The following is a 21,858-nucleotide window of genomic DNA, read 5'->3' on the forward strand; positions in this document are numbered from 1 at the left end:
CTTCCATTACAGCCAGAGCAATAGTTAGTTCTACCCTTTCCTTCTGAATCCTCAGTGGTTTCCTTGCGTCTCTCTATGTTTCCACGGTGGGCGGGACTAAAACACAGGTGAGGGAAACGGAAGTGAGAGGTAACCTGTAGGTAGGACAGAGGTGAGCGCTCTCTCTCTCTCTGTCACCTGTCTGGAAACACAGAAGAGAAGCAGCGCGAGGACGAGGTAGGCAGTGTATTAATGCAAAACATGATCAATATGATGTAAAGTGAGAAATGTATTTAACCCTGTAGAGCCCAGAGAAATGTGTTAATCTGCAGTGTGTTTGATGACTGTGAGGTTTTAGCAGCATTAATGAGGACACGATGTTTATGAGGACACGTGTTATAATAGTAAACATTCATAATGAAGATATTCTCATTTCACACATTTTATACCATCTTGCCACTTTTTGTGTTGTTGGAATATAAAAGACACAAATAATAAAACTATGATCAGACTTTATGATTCAGCTGATAAAGATTTATACTGTCTGTTAATGTTTGACTTCAGTTGTTCCAAAGTTCAGAGCTGCTGTTCTGTGATCACATTTCCTTAAAGAAGACTTCAGATTAAAGATGAACACAGAGAGATGAGACCTTAAAAACCTCCTGCTGTGAGTTACATGTTTCTTCTTCTTCTGCTTGTTTAAATGTTGACGGCACTATCGCTGGCTGGTTGAAGCTGCTGATATATTTCACCTTCACTCATCAGCTTCATTCAGATGATTTTCAGCCTTTAAAGGAAACGTAGCCGACAGTTTTCATCATGTTTGTGTCAGCAGGTGTTAAAATGATCTGATAACAGTAGAGATGGTAGTTATAGTGATATAAATATATATATATATATATTTATACACTGAACAAAAATATAAACGCAACACTTTAGTTTTTGCTCCATTTTTCATGAGCTGAACTCAAAGATCTAAAACATTGTCTATATACACAAAAGACCTTTTTCTCTCAAATATTGTTCACTAATCTGTCTAAATGTGTGTTAGTGAGCACTTCTCCTCTGCCCAGATAATCCATCCCACCTCACAGGTGTGGCTTATCAAGATGCTGATTAGACAGCAGGAATATTGCCTTAGTGCTGGCAGCAATAAAAGGCCACTCTCAACCCTGTTGATCAGGTTGTTGATTGTGGCCAGTTAGCTGCTGTTAGATTAACATTAGAAACACAAAGAACTCTTCTCACAGTGCTGCAGCTGACTAAACTACATTTAAAACACAAGATAAAACTATAACCTTACAATGCTAACAATGTACATTATTACATCTGTCACTTTTTATTTTATTTAGGTTATTATTGGTTGATCTCATTCTTTGGCAGTGTTAAAAGAAAAGAAAAGTAAAGTAAGTCTCAGTATCTCCTTGAGCATTAATTGTGAGTAAAAACTAAATGAGCACAAATATACAGAATAAACCATAAAGTGTCAAAATGCAGCTTAAATAAAAGCTAATGTGTCTTTGAGTTATTTCACATATACAGCTTGTTCTTCTAATAGTGTGTTATGGTGTTACAGTAAATCAGAGGCAAGCAGACCATCATTTCATATTTATTTACACTAAAACACGCAGATCCTGCAAACCCAGGAAGAGGAAGACAAAAGAGGAAGAGCTGAGACAAACACTGGTGATTTGTCTTTGGTACTTATGTTTGATTTCAATAAGTTACGTGTATTTTTAAAATGATAGTATGTATAGTTGTGTGATTTATTGGTATAAATATGTTTCGCTGTTACTTGTTGTATTGATCTTGTTTAACTTGAGTTTCCGTCTTCAGAAGCAGAGGAGCGTCACGTCTCTCTCTCTCTTTCACCTGTCTGCAAACACGGAAGAGAAGCAGCGCGAGGAAGAGGTAGGCAGTGTATTAATAACAATATGATGAATATGATGTAAAGTGAGAAATGTATTTAACCCTGTAGAAAGCAGAGACATCTCTCCGTATATGCACACTGTAATGAAGCTTTCCAGAGAACTGATTGCAGATATAATGATCAGTCATCACGACATTAAGCAGGCCGCTGGTTTGGCTGCTAGTTATTAGTGATGGCGGATCGATACCTAAATATACATGTTTCCATCCTAATAGTTCATCTTTAAATAATCATTTCATCAGATTATTAAATGTAATATAATGTTCAGAGACCGGCTGTAGTTAGACACACAGGAACAAACTCAGCTGCTGGTTGCAGAAATGTGCGACGGACAGTGATGGAAAGTTCACTTCCTACATGAACTAGTTCAAAGTTCAGTTCACACATTTTAAAATGAACTAGTTCAGTTCATAGTTCATAATTCAACATGTTGAACTAGTTCATAGTTCTTTTGTTTCCAATCTGTTGCTGCGAGCTATTATTTTTCTAAATGATTGCCACAGCTCATATAGAACCACAGACAGCAATTATTTGATCAGTTTTAACACTGAAACTATGCGTCTGATTTGTAAATAGTTGTCAGTAATCATACGAAGATGCTGTATTAATGGTCTGAGGTAGAGCTGCTCTGCTGCCTTCATGTGTTTTTGCCTCCATGCTTCGCATTGTGATGGCGCATGCGGCGGTGCGACTCTGTGCTGGCTGCTGTTGCCAGATTGGGTTTTATTCCCGCTACATGTTAAGGCTGTTTACGGTGTGTTTTAGCCGGGTTTTCTCTCTTGAACCAAGTTAAACTGTGAGAGAGAGCCGTTCACTAACGCCAGAATGAACGCGTTCACAATAACGTTCATCAGGCAGAAATACAGAACGATCAGTTCACGTTGAACGCGTTCAGGCTCAACACTGACGAGTATTATTGCTTCTTTTTGTTTGGTTTGATTTAAAATGTAAAAGCATCCATATCGGTATCAGGACACTAAACTCACTGATTCTAGCCTCATTTTATATTTATTGTTATAGGACCATCTCCAAGTGGAATATAGTTTGTCACAGTTTGGTTAGAGTACGGGCCTTTGTTTCTCATCCTTTTTCTTTACTTTCACTTTCTTTGTCTTTTCTTGTCATTATTTAAAGCTTGGTGCAGTTCTTGAGCTCTATCTAAATCATCAGGAGTTATGAGCTCCATATAAATTCAGAGATGTCCTTTTTGTGTGTTTCTAGTATGACACTGGTTGCTGTATTTCAGTGGATACTTGCTTATGATGTGTGATCTTCTGAGAGTGTACTGCTGTTTTCTTTTCTCTATTTTTGGGTTCAAAGCTTTATTAGGAGCCTCCATTCCTGCCTGTGTATTTCAGCTGCAAGTATCAAGTGATTTAGTCAGTGCTGCATGTTTTTAAAGTGTTACTGAGCAGTTAGCTGTTCATGTGTGAACTCTGTCACACTATTACTAATAATAATGTACATTGATATTAATATTACTACTGTACTGCCCATTGTTCCACTATGATAGCACTATGTAAACTTTCACTGACTGCTAATACTATGAAATCAGTTATATGAGTATGAACGTAATATACAGTAGGGGAGACTGGGGTAAGTTGAGCCAAAGGGTCATTGAGCCACTCGTTGTTGCTAGGAAACGGTAAAAAACATTGATCATGTGACCAAATATTTAGGAGGAAGGCATCATTTCATGGAGTCTGTGAAGGTAAGAACCACATGGGTAAAGAGGTTAGATCTTTATTTCCAAAAAAACATTTTTCACTCTTGAAAGTGAATTTAGTCTATCATACGTTTGATGAGAATTGTGTTTAGACCAAAATAGATCATTTTAAATGTGTTTTATAAATCAATTGTGGTATCTATGAGCTACAACATGAGGTCATTAACCTAGCATAACAGTGCACCATGTTAGCTGTGGGGACTAATAAAGTCACAATGGTAGCTCTGGGGTAAGTTGAGCCACTGGGTTGGGGATAGATGGAACAAGAGGAAGATGGAGGGAGGAGTTTAAAGAAGATGGATAGAAGAGAGGATAGATAGAGGAAGAAAGGAAGGATGATGAGAGGATGAGAGTTTCTGTTACTAGTCCATAACTGACCACAGCTGTTAATGTTCCCAAGACAACAGCTGTTTAGCAGTAATATGCAATAATACATTTTGTGTATAATAAATAAAAATACACATGAATGTGAAGAAGTGACTGTTATTTAGGAGGGAGAAGGTGTAACGTGGACTTTCTCCATGTGTGTTTCTGTGTAATGAGAATAAAGCTCCAGTCTCTTCAGGTCTGCGACTTCATCAAGTTCATCCTGCATAAAAACTAAATATCAGACAATGATCTTGTTTATTGTTCAGTGTTTCAGTCTTAAAGTGGAAGTTAAACTCATTTAGATTTAGATCTGGAAACATGATATATATGTTATAAACATGTCAAACTGTGGGATTGTGGGATTTGATCATCTTTAGGTTTCTTGGTTTAAGTTTTCTAGGAGCCGGTTTCACTGACACGCTCAGATTAAAGTCTGCAGGATATTTCAACTTTATTCTCCACATTTCATTTTAATGTTTAAATGTTTTTTCCTCACGTGGCCCTAATACTCCGTCTGAAACGTTGTGTGGAGTTATTTGTCTTTAGACTATAAAACACGGAGCTGTTGAACAGGACGTGCGCTCCTTTACTCTTCTTCACTTCTCCTTTTTCGTCCATTGCAGCACACAACATACACTTCCGCTCCACCCCTCCAAAATAAAACCCCCCACATATACACTGTAAATACTAAACCGGAAGAAACATAAAATGACTCTAAGCTGTCTGCCCAGAAATACTCAGTATAAAACAATAAGTTACAATAGCACCGAATCAAAATGTGATATATGTGACAAAACTGAGATACTGTGGCAAATACCACAAATCTAGTAAAGCATTTAAACAACTCCCACCCAAAGTCATGATGAGGTACAAGAGAAACGAGGTGAGGAGAGAGAGCAGACAGATAACACACCTTCATTAACAGAGGCGTTTCAGAAAGGCAGGAATCATCCAGGTAACTACTGATATGTGTTGTTTTACATATTACACACACACACACACGCACGCACGCACGCACGCGCACACACACACACACACACACACACACACACACACACACACACACACACAGTGAGTCAGGAGGTAGGGAGGTTGAGGATGCAGGTAGGGGAATTGAGGATGCAGGTGGGGGGGTTGAGGATGCTCAAACCTGCTCAACCCTACACACAGGGGCGTTTTTAGACCCCCTGGGGGCCCTAGGCAAGAAGGACCATGGGGCCCCCCCTGAATAATGATGAATGAAGTCCAGGACTACAGATCAGTAGAGAAATTTATTAAACAATGAACATATAAAATAAATCATATATATATATACCATATATATTTTAGTTATTGTGTCTTCAGTCCTGATTTCACTGTAATCTGTTAGTTACTGCAATACCTAAACATGACAATAGATGGCGCATTAAGCACTACACACTGCTGTGATTAAACATAACTTATTTAACTTATTATAATAATGAAATGTACCCAAATCAACTGTAATAGTCAAAATTACTTCCATCATTTCTTATCCTGCATTTATGCATTTTTTATGTTTTACACTTCATAGATATGTCTTTTATAAAGTATTTTTAACACTTTACAATATTAATAACAGGAATGCAGCTACTACCTGATCTTTTATATGTCCTGTTGGAGCTGCTGGATGCAGCCACTGACTGAATCTATGTTCCTCTTCTGGAGCTTGGCATAGCAGAGGTCTACATGTGGCCAGATGTGGTGAAACAGCTGCAGAAAGAGCTCAGCAATGCTAAGTCTGCTAAAAACAACTTAGTTCCATGCTATTGTCTCGATGGCTGCAGCTTTCTGTTTGATTTTTTTCAGAGAGATGTTTTAGGTCTCGTTCCCCTGTCGTTGTCCACAACGCTTCGGTGCTGACACTTTGAAACAGCAAACAGATAAAGCAATAAAAGGAATAACTCTGCATCCAGCTAGCCAGCTCCGTTTATCATAACAGCAGCAGGAGAAACTCTCAGCTCCTCCATCACCTGCTGCTGCTTTATCCTCTTTCTCTCTTCTAGTGAAAGTCTTGTGAAATTATGTTTTTATAGAGAAATAACAGAATAATCTTCTTTAATTTCCGCGGCTCCACTTTAACGTCATCTCCTGAACCTACCGTCAGCAGGAGTTTGGGTGACAGCAGCTGACGGGAGGGCGTGAATGACAGCCGGAACTGTCCAATCACAGAAGATTAAACAACATGAAACAACAACAATTCGCTGCCAATAAAAGTGGGCGTGTCCGTGGGAAACGTGACACAGGCCAATGAGAGAGCAGCCTCAGGTCACATGCTTGTCAAAGGTTTGAGGGCTTGCATTGACTCCCATTAGGCCGGCGCCCCACATACAGGAAGTACATATAGAAATTAATAAAATACAATTTGGAATCAATTTATAATGAATGCTGACAGGTGCTGAGAGACTAACAAGCTAATACGTTTTATTTCATAATTATCTAGCATTATCTAATTAATTTATATTTAATATGTTTAAGTAAACTTTCTCTAGATTATTGGATGGGGCGGCGCCCCGCATTGACCAGCCGCCACTGTAATCTACAGTATGTACTCCATATAATATAAAGATTAGACTCATCTTTTGGGTCATTCTCAAATGGTTCAGCACCCTGCCCAACAACTGAACCTGGCTGTTAAAGGGTTTGGGTACGATGACATTCATTGTACTAAACTTTAGATAAATAGACTAAAGTGATTGACTGTTGTTTGTGTAAAACTGTTTCTTGAAGTCAGTAATTGTGTGTTTGATTCATTTAATTGGTCGTATCAAAGGTCACCTCATTCAGTCATCTTGAACCTGACAAACATTATGACAGTTATTATAATAACTAATCCACAGTTACAACAGAAAGAGTTTGTTTCACAGGTGGGACGGTTAGTGATGAACAGGTAATAAAAGCCATATAATAATATACTATGAAATGTGTTAAAAGAAGGTGACAGAAATACTGTTGAAAACATCTTTTCATTCATGATATTCAGTTATTTAATCAGGCAAATGAAAAGTCAGTGGAACATTCAGAAACTAAGTTATTAAACATTAAAGCTCAGTGAAAGTCTTTAAATAGTTTGTTACTTTGGCTCCATCTGGTGGTGGAATGAATAATGACAGGATGTTAGACAGCAGTGCAGACCTGTGTGATGTGCAGCTGGTTGTAATGAATGAGCATGTTGTTGTGTTTGTGTGAAGGTGTTTCTCTGCTATGGATCAGTGTGAGGACAGAGAGGAGGGAGTCCCTCCCTCTAAAAGCTCTCTGTGTGGGGAACATGACAGCCAGACCAAAGCTCAGAGGTGAGATGAGGATCTCTAACTGTCCATCACTGTTCTCCACTCACATCACTCCACCATCATTATTCACACTCACTGTCACATCTGACACTCAACTACTGAATAATAAGTCACAATAACTCAGAATGAACTACTAACTTTGTGAGTTAACAAAGAGCTCAACCACTGATTAGTCAACTAATCAACTAAGATGAGACAGCATCTTTCATCAGATGACATTTTGATGAACAGGAGAACGTTTCTCATCCACTGTCTTCTTACTGATTTTCATTCTGCTTCTAAAACTTCAGCTGCTGACAGTCTGCTCAACATTCATCTTTTTAAACTCTTTGATTTGTTGTTTGTTTGTATCAGGATGCAGCAGCAGAGAGCAGACTCTCCTGAACCCAGCTGTGTGTCCATGAAGAGTGACCGGTCTATGCCTCGTCCTATTAAGTTTAAAGATGGACAACCTGCTGATGGAAGGTAAGAATTTAACATCCAGTAATCAGAGCAGCATTTACATTTGTGAAAACACATAAAGCACCAGGGCCAGTCTTTAAAAAGATGTTTGGATCACCTTGTAGCTGCTCTAACAGAGTCTGTGTTCATCCATCTGAAGGTGAACTGGGAAGTTTATGGTTCCATCTTTAGTTATTGAGGTTGGAACAGATTGTTACCTTCTTTTGTTGACTCATTAGTCACTCTTTCTATTTTTATTAGTTCTGACATTTAAACTGATGATTAATCCTTAATTTATTTGGTGTTAACTGCATGCTTTTTCACTTCTTTATTCATATCAGGATGCTGCAGAGAGCAGACCATCCTGAACCCAGCTGTGTGTCCATGAAGAGTGATCGGTCTATAGGTCATCCTTTTAACTTTAAAGATGGAAAACCTGCTGATGGAAGGTAAGAAGTTAATGGCACTTTTCCACTACACAGTTCCAGCACAACTCGCCTTGACTCGGCTCGGTACGGTTCCAGGAACCTTTTCCATTACAAAAAAAGTACCAACTCAACGTGGGCGGGGTGTACTTGCTGCTGTTTGTGGCTTTTTGTCTCACACAAAGCAAGAAAATTGAGCCGTATAGCTGTAACTATGGTAACGCTGCTGCCGGTATTTAAAAATGCCGGGTTTGATTCTTGTGTGGGACGGCTCATGACGCTTCCAGCGACAACTACCAATCAGCGGCCAGCAGTGTGTCGACGTCACATTTTAGTACCGGCTTGGCTCACTTGGAACCAGAGCATATACTAAATAAGTACCAGGTACCAGGTACCAGGAACTTTCCCTAGTGGAAACGCAAAAAGAACCGAGGCGAGTCGAGCTGGAACGGTGTAGTGGAAAAGCGCCATAATAATGGTTGGTTGGCTGTTTGGGCCCCTACCTGAGCTCAGTTGTCGGGGGCATTAAGTACCTGGTAGGGTCTCCCATGGCAAACAGGTCTGGGGGAGGGACCAGACAAAGCGTAGCTCACAAGACCCATTTTGATGAGTACAATAAATGCTTCTTCGTTTCCCCTGCCCGGACGTTGGTCACCCTGGAGCCAGGCCTGGGGGTGGGGCTCGAGGGCAAGCGCCTGGTGGCCGGGCCTGCTCCCATGGGGCCCAGCGGGGTCCTTGGCAGTCCGACCCTCGGCTGCAGAAGCTAGCTCTAGGGATGTGGAACGTCACCTCTCTGGTGGGGAAGGAGCGTGAGCTGGTGCGCGAGGTTGAGAAGTTCCGGCGAGATATAGTCGGCCTCACCTCAACACATAGCAAGGGCTCCGGAACCAGTCTTCTCGACTCTTCCACTCTGGAGTTGCCACTGGTGAAAGGCGCCGGGCAGGAGTGGCAATACTTATTGCCCCCCGGCTTGGTGCCTGTATGTTGGAGTTTACCCCGGTGGATGAAAGGGTAGCCTCCCTCCGCCTTCGGGTGGGGGGAAGGTTCCTGACTGTTGTTTGTGCCTATGGTCCAAGCAGCAGTTCAGAGTATCCACCCTTCTTGGACTCCTTAGAGGAGGTGCTGGACAGCAGAGACTCAGTGAAGCTGAGCAGCAGAGACTCAGTGAAGCTGGGCAGCAGTTCTTTGGTGTTAACTACATGCTTTTTTCACTTCTTTATTCATATCAGGATGCAGCAGCAGAGAGCAGACTCTCCTGAACCCAGCTGTGTGTCCATGAAGAGTGACTGGTCTATGGATCTTCCAATGACGTTTAAAGTTGGACAACCTGCTGATGGAAGGTAAGAATCTAATAATAGTTGGTTGGCTGTTTGGGCTGAATAAACCTCCTGTGTTATGTGGGGCGGAGCAGGTGAACCAGGCACAAACACCACAGACAGGTTCAATGGAAACAGCTTTAATGCTCAGAAACCAACAGACAGGCTTACAGACCATAAAGGGAAAGCAGTTCAACTAAGGTTGAAACCAGCAGGAACAGGTAACAAGAGGAACAGGAACAGACAGGAACAGCATCTCATCATGATACAGGTTGATGGTCTACCTGCTGGGCATTGCTACCTGACGCACCTCCTCCGGTGCCTTTTATGCAGGTCTGCTCCTATGAACACCTCTGAGGGCCTAAGCGGGTCATCACCTGGGGACCACCGGTCATGGATGTTTCGCTCCTTTAACCCCAATACATCTCCTGGTGGCGGAGCAATGGCAGGGATCTCCCCCTGCTGATGCCCTAGGTGTTGTCCGGCCCCCAACTCCTATGCTTCTTCCTTAGCCACAGCCAGAAGCTGCCTTTCTCCGCCTCCTCAGCCAGTTTTTTGATGGCTTTCCGATGCCCCCCTCCTGTGCATCCCATGTCACGGACTAGGTGAGCAGTTGAGGAGCCGACAAATCCCCGACACCCCACGTCGACGGGGCACGTAATGGCCTCCCAGCACTCCGCCGCCAGATCTGCATACTTAGACCCCATCCTCTCGTTGGCAGCCTCTATACCCTCCTCCCACGGGACAGTGAGCTCAACCAGCAGGACCGTCCTGCGAGCCTCTGACCACACGACTAGGTCCGGCCGGAGCGATGTTTCAACAATCTCCCTGGGGAACTGCAGCTGTTTCCCCAGGTCGACCATCATGGTCCGCTCACTGCCGGGCGAGAGGAGTTTTGCTGTATTTCTCTGCCAGGGGGGGTTGATGTTCTCTCCAGCCCTCGTGAACAGGATGGGATGTCTCACTGGAGCAGAAGGTCTGCTGTTTGCCTTCTGTCTGCACCACCTCTGCCAGTTTCCTCAACACAAGATCGTGTCGCCACCTGTATCAGCCTTGGGACAACGCTGTCTTGCAGCCCGACAGGATGTGCTGGAGGCTAGCATTGAGCTAGTTGCACAGGGGACAGGTTTCTTCGGCACCGAACAATCTGTGGAGGTTTCGGGGACAAGGTAGGGTGTCGTATGTGGATCTGATCAGGAAATTGAGCCTCGCTTGGGGGATCTTCCACAGGTCAGACCAAAACATGAGCCTATCTGTGACTCCTTCCCATGACGTCCAACCACCTTGCCGACTCTGAGACACTGCCTTGATGTTCAAGCGTTCCTGCTCAGTCCTCGCCACTTCTGCCACCACCATGGCTTTCCACTCTTCCTTGGACACCTTCGACCAGAACAAGGGGGTCTCGCCCCTCCCAAGGCCTGTTCGACCCTCCTGGAATCTGCCGACTACCTCAAGGTGCTTCAGCCTGCCGATTGCCATGTCGACCTCTTCCTTATTTGGGTGCCCGCTGCTCTCACCAGCTGGTCAGTGGATTCCCTCAGCTCCAGCACCATCCGAGCCTTCTCCTGCTTGTATCCCAAGCTGATGGATCGAAGTGGCAGTTGCAGCGTGTTCCTGCCGAAAAGGCCTACATCTGAGAGACATCTCGGCAGCCCCAGCCACTTCCTGATGAATTAGTTTGCCAGTGAAGCTGGACAGCAGAGACTCAGTGAAGCTGAGCAGCAGAGACTCAGTGAAGCTGGGCAGCAGTTCTTTGGTGTTAACTACATGCTTTTTTCACTTCTTTATTCATATCAGGATGCAGCAGCAGAGAGCAGACTCTCCAGAACCCAGCTGTGTGTCCATGAAGAGTGACCGGTCTATGGGTCGTCCTATTATGTTTAAAGATGGACAACCTGCTGATGGAAGGTAAGAATTTAACATCCAGTAATCAGAGCAGCATTTACAGGAGTTCATTTAGTCATCATGACAGAACATCTTTAATAAGCTGAGTGCAGATTTGAGTCATTAAATGTCCTTAAACGTGATGTTTTCTCCACAGAGTTCAGCAGCAGAGCTCAGAGGTTCCCAGTGATCAGTCTGCACAGCAGCATCAAACACAGCTGGACTCCATATTTATGGTGTGTACATGTACAAACACACCTTTTACTATTAACTCCATCAACCACAGATGAAATACTAAAGTAGCATTCATGTCCTAACAGTGTCCATGCTGCTCTGTTTAGACCAGCAGGCCTTCAGACTGACACATGAATCACATGTTGTGTTCTACCAGTTTAAATGAAATGTTCACTTTATCTTTCTGTTCCAGCTGCTGGAGGAGAACATTGTCACTTTTGTGAAGAACGAGCTGAAGAGAGTCCAGAGGGGTCTGAGTCCAGATTACCCAGAATGCTTAGAGGGTCAGAGTGAGGATGAGGAGGTGTTGGACGGTGAGGAGGAAGAGCAGAGGAGGAGCAGCAGAGAGGCATTTCTGAAGATCACAGTGCACTTCCTGAGGAGAATGAAGCAGGAGGAGCTGGCTGAGCGATTTAACATGATGGAGAGGAAATGGAGGCAACATGGGAGAGGTTTATATTTCAAACTCTGCTGTAAATATGCTGCACACATCTGCATCAGATCAGAGGCTGTTTGTCCTCCACTGATGAGCTGAATAAAACTGATGGAGGAGGAAAAACTACACAAACACACTTACATGTTCAGATTTCTAGACTTTCTGTAGGATCCACTCACTGATTTCATTTGTTGTTTGTTCATTCAGGAACTCGTGCTGCAGAGTGTCAACGTAAACTCAAGTCTAACCTGGAGAAGAAGTTCCAGTGTCTGTTTGAGGGGATTGCTAAAGCAGGAAACCCAACCCTTCTGAATCAGATCTACACACCGCTCTACATCACAGAGGGAGGGACTGCAGAGGTCAATGATGAACATGAGATCAGACAGATTGAAACAGCATCCAGGAAACCAGACAGACCAGAAACATCAATCAGACAAGAAGACATCTTTAAAGCCTCACCTGGAAGAGATGAACCAATCAGAACAGTGATGACAAAGGGAGTGGCTGGCATTGGGAAAACAGTCTTAACACAGAAGTTCACTCTGGACTGGGCTGAAGACAAAGCCAACCAGGACATACACTTCACATTTCCATTCACTTTCAGAGAGCTGAATGTGCTGAAAGAGAAAAAGTACAGCTTGGTGGAACTTGTTCATCACTTCTTTACTGAAACCAAAGAAGCAGGAATCTGCAGGTTTGAAAAGTTCCAGGTTGTGTTCATCTTTGACGGTCTGGATGAGTGTCGACTTCCTCTGGACTTCCACAACACTGAGATCCTGACTGATGTTACAGAGTCCACCTCAGTGGATGTGCTGCTGACAAACCTCATCAGGGGGAAACTGCTTCCCTCTGCTCGCCTCTGGATAACCACACGACCTGCAGCCGCCAATCAGATCCCTCCTGAGTGTGTCGGCATGGTGACAGAGGTCAGAGGGTTCACTGACCCACAGAAGGAGGAGTACTTCAGGAAGAGATTCAGAGATGAGGAGCAGGCCAGAACCATCATCTCCCACATCAAGACATCACGAAGCCTCCACATCATGTGCCACATCCCAGTCTTCTGCTGGATCACTGCTACAGTTCTGCAGGATATGTTGAAAAGCAGAAAGGGAGGAGAGCTGCCCAAGACCCTGACTGAGATGTACATCCACTTCCTGGTGCTTCAGTCCAAACTGAAGAAGGTCAAGTATGATGGAGGAGCTGAGACAGATCCACACTGGAGTAAGAAGAGCAGGAAGATGATTGAGTCTCTGGGAAAACTGGCTTTTGAGCAGCTGCAGAAAGGCAACCTGATCTTCTATGAATCAGACCTGACAGAGTGTGGCATCGATATCAGAGCAGCCTCAGTGTGCTCAGGAGTGTTCACAGAGGTCTTTAAAGAAGAGAGAGGGCTGTACCAGGACAAGGTGTTCTGCTTCGTCCATCTGAGCCTTCAGGAGTTTCTGGCTGCTCTTCATGTCCATCTGACATTCATCAAGTCTGGAGTCAATCTGCTGGCAGAAGAACAAACAACATCCTGGTCTGAAGTGTTCGGAGGCAAATCAGCACGTTTCTACCAGAGTGCTGTGGACGAGGCCTTAAAGAGTCCAAATGGACACCTGGACTTGTTCCTCCGCTTCCTCCTGGGTCTTTCACTGCAGACCAATCAGACTCTCCTACGAGGTCTGCTGACACAGACAGGAAGTAGCTCACAGACCAATCAGAAAACAGTCGAGTACATCAAGAAGAAGATCGGTGAGAATGTGTCTGCAGAGAGAAGCATCAATCTGTTCCACTGTCTGAATGAACTGAATGATCGTTCTCTAGTGGAGGAGATCCAACAGTCCCTGAGATCAGGAAGTCTCTCCACAGATAAACTGTCTCCTGCTCAGTGGTCAGCTCTGGTCTTCATTTTACTGTCATCAGGAAAAGATCTGGACGTGTTTGACCTGAAGAAATACTCTGCTTCAGAGGAGGCTCTTCTGAGGCTGCTGCCAGTGGTCAAAGCCTCCAACAAAGCTCTGTAGGTGCACACAGAACTATACAGATTAATGTAGTTTAATCTTTGTTCAATGAAGAAAATTAATGTTTGCAATTCTTTTGTTCTGCTGATTCTTCTCCAGGCTGAGTGACTGTAAGCTCTCAGAGAGAAGCTGTGCCGCTCTGTCCTCAGTTCTCAGCTCCCAGTCCTCTAGTCTGAGAGATCTGGACCTGAGTAACAACAACTTGCCGGATTCAGGAGTGAAGCAGCTGTGTGCTGCACTGGAGAGTCCAAACTGTACACTGGAATCTCTCCTACTGCCATCAGAAGAAGATCTGGACGTGTTTGACCTGAAGAAATATTCTGCTTCAGAGGCGGTTCTTCTGCGCCTGCTGCCAATGGTCAAAGCCTCCAAAAAAGCTCTGTAAGAACTCAGATAGATTATTTAGATACTCTGATGTTTGTTCAAAATCAATTAAATAAGTAACCTATTTCTCTTTTTTTTTCTTTATATTTCCAGCTTGAGTGGCTGTAACCTCTCAGAGAGAAGCTGTGCAGCTCTGTCCTCAGTTCTCAGCTCCCAGTCCTCTAGTCTGAGAGATCTGGACCTGAGTAACAACAACCTGCAGGATTCAGGAGTGAAGCAGCTTTCTGCTGGACTGGAGAGTCCACACTGTGGACTGGAAACTCTCAGGTCAGTTTTATTACTGTGTAAATCAATCAATATTTATTTGTATAACGCCAAATCACAACAAAGTCATCTCAAGGCACTTTACACATAGAGCAGGTTTAAACCGAACTCTTAAGGTTTAATTTAAAGAGAGACATTCCCACATGAGCAGCACTTGGTGACAGTGGAGAGAAAAAACTCCATTTAAACAGGAAGAAACCTCAGAACCAGACTCACAGTGGGAGAACATCTGCCTCGACTGGTTGGAGTAGAGAGGAGAGAGAGGAGAGAGAGGAAGGAGAGAGAGAAAGAGGAGGAGAGAGAGGAAGGAGAGAGAGAAAGAGGAAGGAGAGAAGAGAGAGGAAGTAGAGGAGAGAGAGGAAGTAGAGGAGAGAGAGAGAGAAGGTCCGGGACTGGGATCTGTCTTCCGGACGAGAAAGCACAGACAGCTCCGGGGAAGAAGTTTAGCCTATTGAATGCATTAATAGTACATGAAAGTTAATGGATATAAATTGATGGAGGCCTGAAAGACAAAATTCTGTTTATTGAGTTGAGAATGTTTTTAAGCTCATTAGATGAACTGTTGTGTGTGTTCAGTCTGTCAGGATGTCTGATCACAGAGGAAGGCTGTGCTTCTCTGGCCTCAGCTCTGAACTCCAACCCCTCCCATCTGAGAGAGCTGGACCTGAGCTACAATCATCCAGGAGACTCAGGAGAGAAGCTTCTGTCTGCTGGACTGAAGGATCCACACTGGAGACTGGACACTCTCAGGTATGGACAGACAGGTGGACACTCTCAGGTATGGACAGGTGGACACTCTCAGGTAAGGACAGACAGGTGGACACTCTCAGGTATGGACAGGTGGACAATCTCAGGTAAGGACAGACAGGTGGACACTCTCAGGTATGGACAGGTGGACACTCTCAGGAATGAACAGACAGGTGGACACTCTCAGGTATGGACAGATGGACACTCAGGTATGGACAGACAGGTGGACACTCTCAGGTATGGACAAACAGGTGGACACTCTCAGGTATGGACAGGTGGACACTCTCAGGTACGAACAGACAGGTGGACACTCTCAGGTATGGACAGACAGATGGACACTCTCAGGTATGGACAGACAGATTGACATTTTCAGGTATGGACAGACAGATGGACACTCTCAGGTATGGACAGACAGGTGGACACTCTCAGGGATGGACAGACAGGTGGACACTCATTTATGGACAGGTGGACACTCAAGTATGGACAGACAGGTGGACACTCTCAGGTATGGACAGGTGGACACTCTCAGGTATGGACAGACAGGTGGACACTCTCAGGTATGGACAGACAGATGGACACTCTCAGGTATGGACAGACAGGTGGACACTCTCAGGTATGGACAGATGGACAGACACTCTGACTAACTGAGGGACTCTGGTTCATGTTTAATGGTAGATATGAGTGAAGGTGTATGAAGCTGATTGTGTCTTTGTCTCTTCCTCCAGGATGGACCATGGTGGACCGCAGAGACTGAAACCTGGTCTGAGGAAGTGTGAGTGTGTTTTCAGTTTGATTCATGAGAACTTTGAGAAAAACTGGATGAAATATGTAAAAGAAGTGAAAAAAGTTCAAAATGATGGAAAATGTGTTTTGTCATAAATGGGCGTGGCCTAAACTGACATTTATCTTGAACCAATGAATCCATGAAACAGAAATTTCCTTCTGTTCGTCACAGTTCAGGAGTTAAAAGAGAAATGTTTTATAAATGTCCACATGGTGGCGCTACCTGCTCCAAAATGTCCCTCATGTCTCTCCTGCAGATAAAGTTCATTCATTCATACTGACTTCAGCTGTTTGGAGCATTTGGACAAAAATGTTTGTAACAGACGACAGTTTGAGATGAAAATAATCAGTGGCGGCTGGTGACATTTTTTTGGGGGGGTGGGGGTCGCGGGGGTCCTAGGGTTATTGTCAAACAAACCGTAGCACCGTTGTTTGGGGGCGTAGCACCACTTCATACCGCAGCAAAAAAATTTAAAAAGAAAGAAAGAAGGGAAAGCCAATCTAAAAACAACACAACACACTGTAATGGTGCCTAAACACAGCCGGTAGTACTACTTGAACATAACTTCTCAATGACTCTGGTTAAAGTCAGTCACCAGTCTCTTTTCCATTGACAGCATGGCCAGTGCCTCTCCTGGGTCATGATGGTGTTTCTGAGAAAAGTTTGAATTCTTTTCATAGTTGAGAAGCACTTCTCAGCTTCCGCTGTGGTCATGGGTGATGAGGATCTTTAGGAAAGTGACAGTCTCTGAGAAGACTTCTTCAACATTGTTCTCTCCATAAACAACTGGAATAGATCCACAGCACCACAACAGGCTCTGAACTCGTCCTGCTGTAGATGAGACTAAACTCTGTCTTCAGCTTGCTTCCACTGAGCATCAGGTCGGCCTTCAAGGTGTTGCTCAGTGCATCCTCAGGAAATGTTCAAACCTGTCCCCCAGCAGCAAGGTGGCACTAACTATGTAGTTTATAAAGGAGAAGTGTTCCCTGGTGTGTCCCAGTATGGTATCTCTGACCCACAGAGACAGGAATAAAACATTATAATCAGACTTGACAAAATGTCCATTTCACTCACATCACCTAAAGTTACCAACAGTTAAAGTAAAGTTACCAATAAGTTAATGTGCTTATAAAGAGACACCACCATATATATTTTAGTTATTGTGTCTTAATTCCTGATTTCACTGTAATCTGTTAGTTACTGCAATACCTGAACATGACAATAGATGGCGCATTAAGCACTATACACTGCTATGATTAAACATAACTTATTAACTTCTTATTTTAATAATGAAATGTAATAGTCAAAATTACTTCCATCATTTCTTATCCTGCATTTATGCATTTTTTATGTTTTACACTTCATAGTTATGTCTTTTATAAAGTATTTTTAACACTTTACAATATTAATAACAGCAATGCAGCTACTACCTGATCTTTTATATGTCCTGTTGGAGCTGCTGGATGCAGCCACTGACTGAATCTATGTTCCTCTTCTGGAGCTTGGCATAGCAGAGGTCTACATGTGGCCAGATGTGGTGAAACAGCTGCAGAAAGAGCTCAGCAATGCTAAGTCTGCTAAAAACAACTTAGCTTCATGCTATTGTCTCGATGGCTGCAGCTTTCTGTTTGCATTTTTTTCAGAGAGATGTTTTAGGTCTCGTTCCCCTGTCGTTGTCCACAACGCTTCGGTGCTGACACTTTGAAACAGCAAACAGATAAAGCAATAAAAGGAATAACTCACACTGCATCCAGCTAGCCAGCTCCGTTTATCATAACAGCAGCAGGAGAAACTCTCAGCTCCTCCATCACCTGCTGCTGCTTTATCCTCTTTCTCTCTTCTAGTGAAAGTCTTGTGAAATTATGTTTTTATAGAGAAATTACAGAATAATCTTCTTTAATTTCCGCGGCTCCACTTTAACGTCATCTCCTGAACCTACTGTCAGCAGGAGTTTGGGTGACAGCAGCTGACGGGAGGGCGTGAATGACAGCCAGAACTGTCCAATCACAGTAGATTAAAAAACATGAAACAACAACAATTCGCTGCCAATAAAAGTGGGCGTGTCCGTGGGAAACGTGACGCAGGCCAATGAGAGAGCAGCCTCAGGTCACATGCTTGTCAAAGGTTTGAGGGCTTGCATTGACTCCCATTAGTCCGGCGCCCCACATACAGGAAGTACATATAGAAATGAATAAAATACCATTTGGAATCAATTTATAATGAATGCTGACAGGTGCTGAGAGACTAACAAGCTAATACGTTTTATTTCATTTTGTTTAAGTAAACTTTCTCTAGATTATTGGATGGGGCGGCGCCCCGCATTGACCAGCCGCCACTGTAATATACAGTATGTACTCCATATATTATAAACATTAGACTCATCTTTTGGGTCATTCTCAAATGCTGAGAGACTAACAAGCTAATACTTTTTATTTCATAATTATCTAGCATTATCTAATTCATTTATATTTAATATGTTTAAGTAAACTTTCTCTACATATTTGGAGGGAGCCCCGCATCAACCAGCCGCCACTGAAAATAACAGACTTGATGTGCAAAGACCTTCACTTTACACCAAACTTGATGAAAAAACATGAATATTACTGAATATCACTGTTATGTTGACTGTTCATGTTCTAACTGAACTGTTAAAGGTCCACTTACTCTGTATGTCCAAAGCTTTCAGTCACATCTCATGGTCTTCCTCAGTGATGGAGGGTCTCAGTTGTCATGGAGATGGTTTAAGTTTGAATGGTTTCAGTAAAGTAGTTAATAAATCAACAGATGATAAACTGCAGCTGTATTGTGTCTCGTTCTCTCCATCAGATGCCTGTGAACTGGAACTGGATCCAAACACAATGAACAGAAAACTCAAACTGTCTGATAACAACAGGAAGGTGACATATGTGATGGAGGAGGTTCAGTCATATCCTGATCATCCAGACAGATTTGACTCCTGGCCTCAGCTGCTGTGTAGAAATGTTCTGACTGGTCGATGTTACTGGGAGGTCGAGTGGAGAGGAAGAGTTAATATATCAGTGAGTTACAGAAGAATCAGAAGGAAAGGAGACAGTGATGACTGTTGGTTTGGAAGGAATGATCAGTCCTGGAGACTGGAGTGCTCTGCTGGTCGTTACTCTGTCTGTCACAATAAGAGAAGAACACCCATCTCCTCCTCCTCCTCCTCCTCCACCTCCTCCCCCCCCTCCTCCTCCTCCTCCTCCTCCTCCTCCTCTAACAGAGTAGCAGTGTATGTGGACTGTCCTGCTGGCACTCTGTCCTTCTACAGAGTCTCCTCTGACTCACTGATCCACCTCCACACCTTCAACACCACATTCACTGATCCTCTGTATGCTGGGTTTACAGTCTGCTCTGGTTCCTCAGTGTCTCTGTAGGAGGAGCAGTGAGGAGCAGAGAGGAGTAGAGAGGAGCAGAGAGGAGCAGTGAGGAGTAAAGAGGAGTAAAGAAGAGCAGAGAGGAGTAAAGAGGAGCAGAGAGGAGTAAAGAGGAGCAGAGAGGAGCAGTGAGGAGTAAAGAGGAGCAGAGAGGAGCAGTGAGGAGTAAAGAGGAGCAGAGAGGAGCAGAGGAGTAAAGAGGAGCAGTGAGGAGCAGAGAGGAGTAAAGAGGAGTAAAGAGGAGCAGAGAGGAGCAGAGAGGAGCAGAGAGGAGCAAAGAGGAGTAAAGAGGAGCAGAGAGGAGCAGAGAGGAGCAGTGAGGAGCAGAGAGGAGCAGTGAGGAGCAGAGAGGAGCAGCATCATCACACTGACCCTTAATGAGACACAGATGGTTAAACAGAGCTGCAGTACCTCTTCACACCAGCAGGGTGGGTTTGGATATAATGATCAGTCCTGGAGTCTGAGCTGCTCTGATGATGATGGTTACTCTGCACTGTGAAGCAGATCTGTGTCTCAGACTCAAACACTCAGTTATTTTTCCTTCTACATGATTCATTGATTAGTCTCAGTTGACTCTGCTGTTGTTACTGTCAGGATCCAATGAGCAGCATGCAGCTCTATTCATGTTTAATCTAATAATATCTGTCCAGCTGTGGAAGCCCACAGTGTTTTTGTGCTTGTATTTTATCTGATGATCAATAAAAACTATTCATGGTGTTATTGTTGAAAGCTTCCTCACTTTACTGACACAATGGATAATATAACAAGCTTTATAATACAACACATTGTTAAAGATGAAACCAGACAGCAGTGTGTAGTCGGCTCACATCTCAGATGTCTATGAGTTGTTAACAGCTCCACCAAATACTGATGTTTCCCTCTAAACTTCTCACATGCTTTCATTTCTATAAATGTTCAAATGATCCAATATTTCAGCAAAAAGTCCAAAAACTGAAACTATTAGTGTATCAGAACTTACCCAGTAAACACAAAACGTTCCCAACAAGTTTTCTATTGAACGTTCCCTAAAGAACATTTTAAGAACGTTGTATAAATGTTCCCAAAACGTTCTAATAACCAGATGAAATAACGTTTTTATAAAGTAATGTTTACAATGTTCCCCTAAAGTTCCCATTTGGTAGAATTTTGGGAAACCTTCCCACAACGTTCTAAGAAAGTTCTATAAATGACGGTTTTGATATAACATTCCTAAAACGTTCTAATAACATGATAGTTGTAACGTTATTTGAGGGTAATTTTCTAACTTTCCCCAGAGGTTCCTGCACCAAGAGAAGTTATTACACATCTGCCATACAAAAATAATAATAATACAAATGTTGCATCATTCCCCACAATATAATCATACTTACCTTTGCCTCCAACTGAACACCACAAACACAAAGGACATGATGGTGGATTTCCAAAAGTCCAAGCTCCTTTTTCAGCCAATGAACTTTCGTGGGGTGGATATTGAGGTAATGCTAACATACAAATATCTGGGAGATCACCTGGACAACAAGTTGTACTGGTCCCCTAACATAGATACACTCTACAGAAAAGGACAAAGGCTCAGATCCTTAGACATCTACTGTTCTATGCTGCAGTCTGCTGGGGAGGCAACATAAAACAGAAAGATGGATGTGGGTCTTGGTCCTCTTCATAGCGCCTTGGTGGAATGGAAGTGATGAGGCAGAGATCCACTGATCCAGCTACGTTGCAGAACTGAAAGATTCTGGAAATGTTTCATACGAACTGCCATCAGAATACATCATTCGTTTTGTTGAGCTACAAAGCAATTGAATTTGCCTTTGAGAATCAATAAGTTCTATTCTATTAATTCCTCTTCCTCTCCACCTCACACACACATCATCATTGATGGCTATGTAGCAGTTTGATTGAAAAAGCAACAAAAGAGAATTGTTACCTATTCAGTACAGTTACAGGCAACATGTAACTTCCACCTAATGGCATCAGCTGATACTCTATGTAATGAATGTGATCCCTGAGGGTGGATGGGGGCAGCACAACAATGTTTTTGCCCTCTGGTCATATTTGGTTTGTTTTATCTTTAATGGACAGGTTGTAATGGATAATGCACAGCCAGGTGGTCTGTGGTCACTCTGGAGGATAAAGATCCTGACAGGATGATCAGGGTTAGGATCAGTATCCTGATGCAAAGCACAGAGGTCTTCATCCCCCTTGAAGAGGTTTTCTTCAATAATAAACAACTCAC

The 21,858-nt window shown here is 43.3% G+C and overlaps 2 protein-coding genes across 3 annotated transcripts; both read left to right on the forward strand.

Annotated features, from left to right (window-relative positions):
- Positions 1 to 798: 798 nt before the first annotated feature.
- On the forward strand, positions 799 to 16,534 carry LOC133981112 (NLR family CARD domain-containing protein 3-like). The gene is made up of 9 exons (XM_062419997.1): positions 799 to 814; positions 1,803 to 1,890; positions 11,536 to 11,614; positions 11,806 to 12,064; positions 12,256 to 14,050; positions 14,151 to 14,317; positions 14,522 to 14,702; positions 15,276 to 15,449; positions 16,172 to 16,534. Exons 1-9 carry the CDS (start codon positions 799 to 801, stop codon positions 16,323 to 16,325), a joined length of 2,913 nt encoding a protein of 970 aa, XP_062275981.1. The 3' UTR covers positions 16,326 to 16,534.
- A 2,129-nt stretch (positions 16,535 to 18,663) lies between these two features.
- On the forward strand, positions 18,664 to 20,342 carry LOC133980037 (stonustoxin subunit beta-like). Of its 2 annotated transcripts, none has more exons than XM_062418601.1 (2): positions 18,664 to 19,605; positions 19,867 to 20,342. In XM_062418601.1, exons 1-2 carry the CDS (start codon positions 18,849 to 18,851, stop codon positions 20,001 to 20,003), a joined length of 894 nt encoding a protein of 297 aa, XP_062274585.1. In that variant the 5' UTR covers positions 18,664 to 18,848; the 3' UTR covers positions 20,004 to 20,342. The 2 variants fall into 2 exon arrangements, with proteins under 2 accessions (XP_062274585.1, XP_062274586.1); XM_062418602.1 differs by having other exon boundaries at positions 18,664 to 19,690; positions 19,809 to 19,992.
- The last annotated feature ends 1,516 nt before the right edge of the window (positions 20,343 to 21,858 follow it).

This window comes from Scomber scombrus, chromosome 5, assembly GCF_963691925.1.
Source record: "Scomber scombrus chromosome 5, fScoSco1.1, whole genome shotgun sequence".
Lineage (NCBI taxonomy): Eukaryota > Metazoa > Chordata > Actinopteri > Scombriformes > Scombridae > Scomber > Scomber scombrus.

Bases quoted from the DNA above. Each gene is read 5' to 3' on its own strand.
- LOC133981112 (XM_062419997.1), top strand. The intron at 12,065-12,255 runs GTTTATATTTCA...TTGTTCATTCAG, and splicing joins ATGGAGGCAACATGGGAGAG to GAACTCGTGCTGCAGAGTGT. The intron at 14,703-15,275 runs GTCAGTTTTATT...GTGTGTGTTCAG, and splicing joins TGTGGACTGGAAACTCTCAG to TCTGTCAGGATGTCTGATCA.
- LOC133980037 (XM_062418601.1), top strand. From the start codon at position 18,849: ATGTTGACTGTTCATGTTCTAACTGAACTGTTAAAGGTCCACTTACTC. The intron at 19,606-19,866 runs GTTCCTCAGTGT...AGGAGTAAAGAG, and splicing joins TGGGTTTACAGTCTGCTCTG to GAGCAGAGAGGAGCAGAGAG.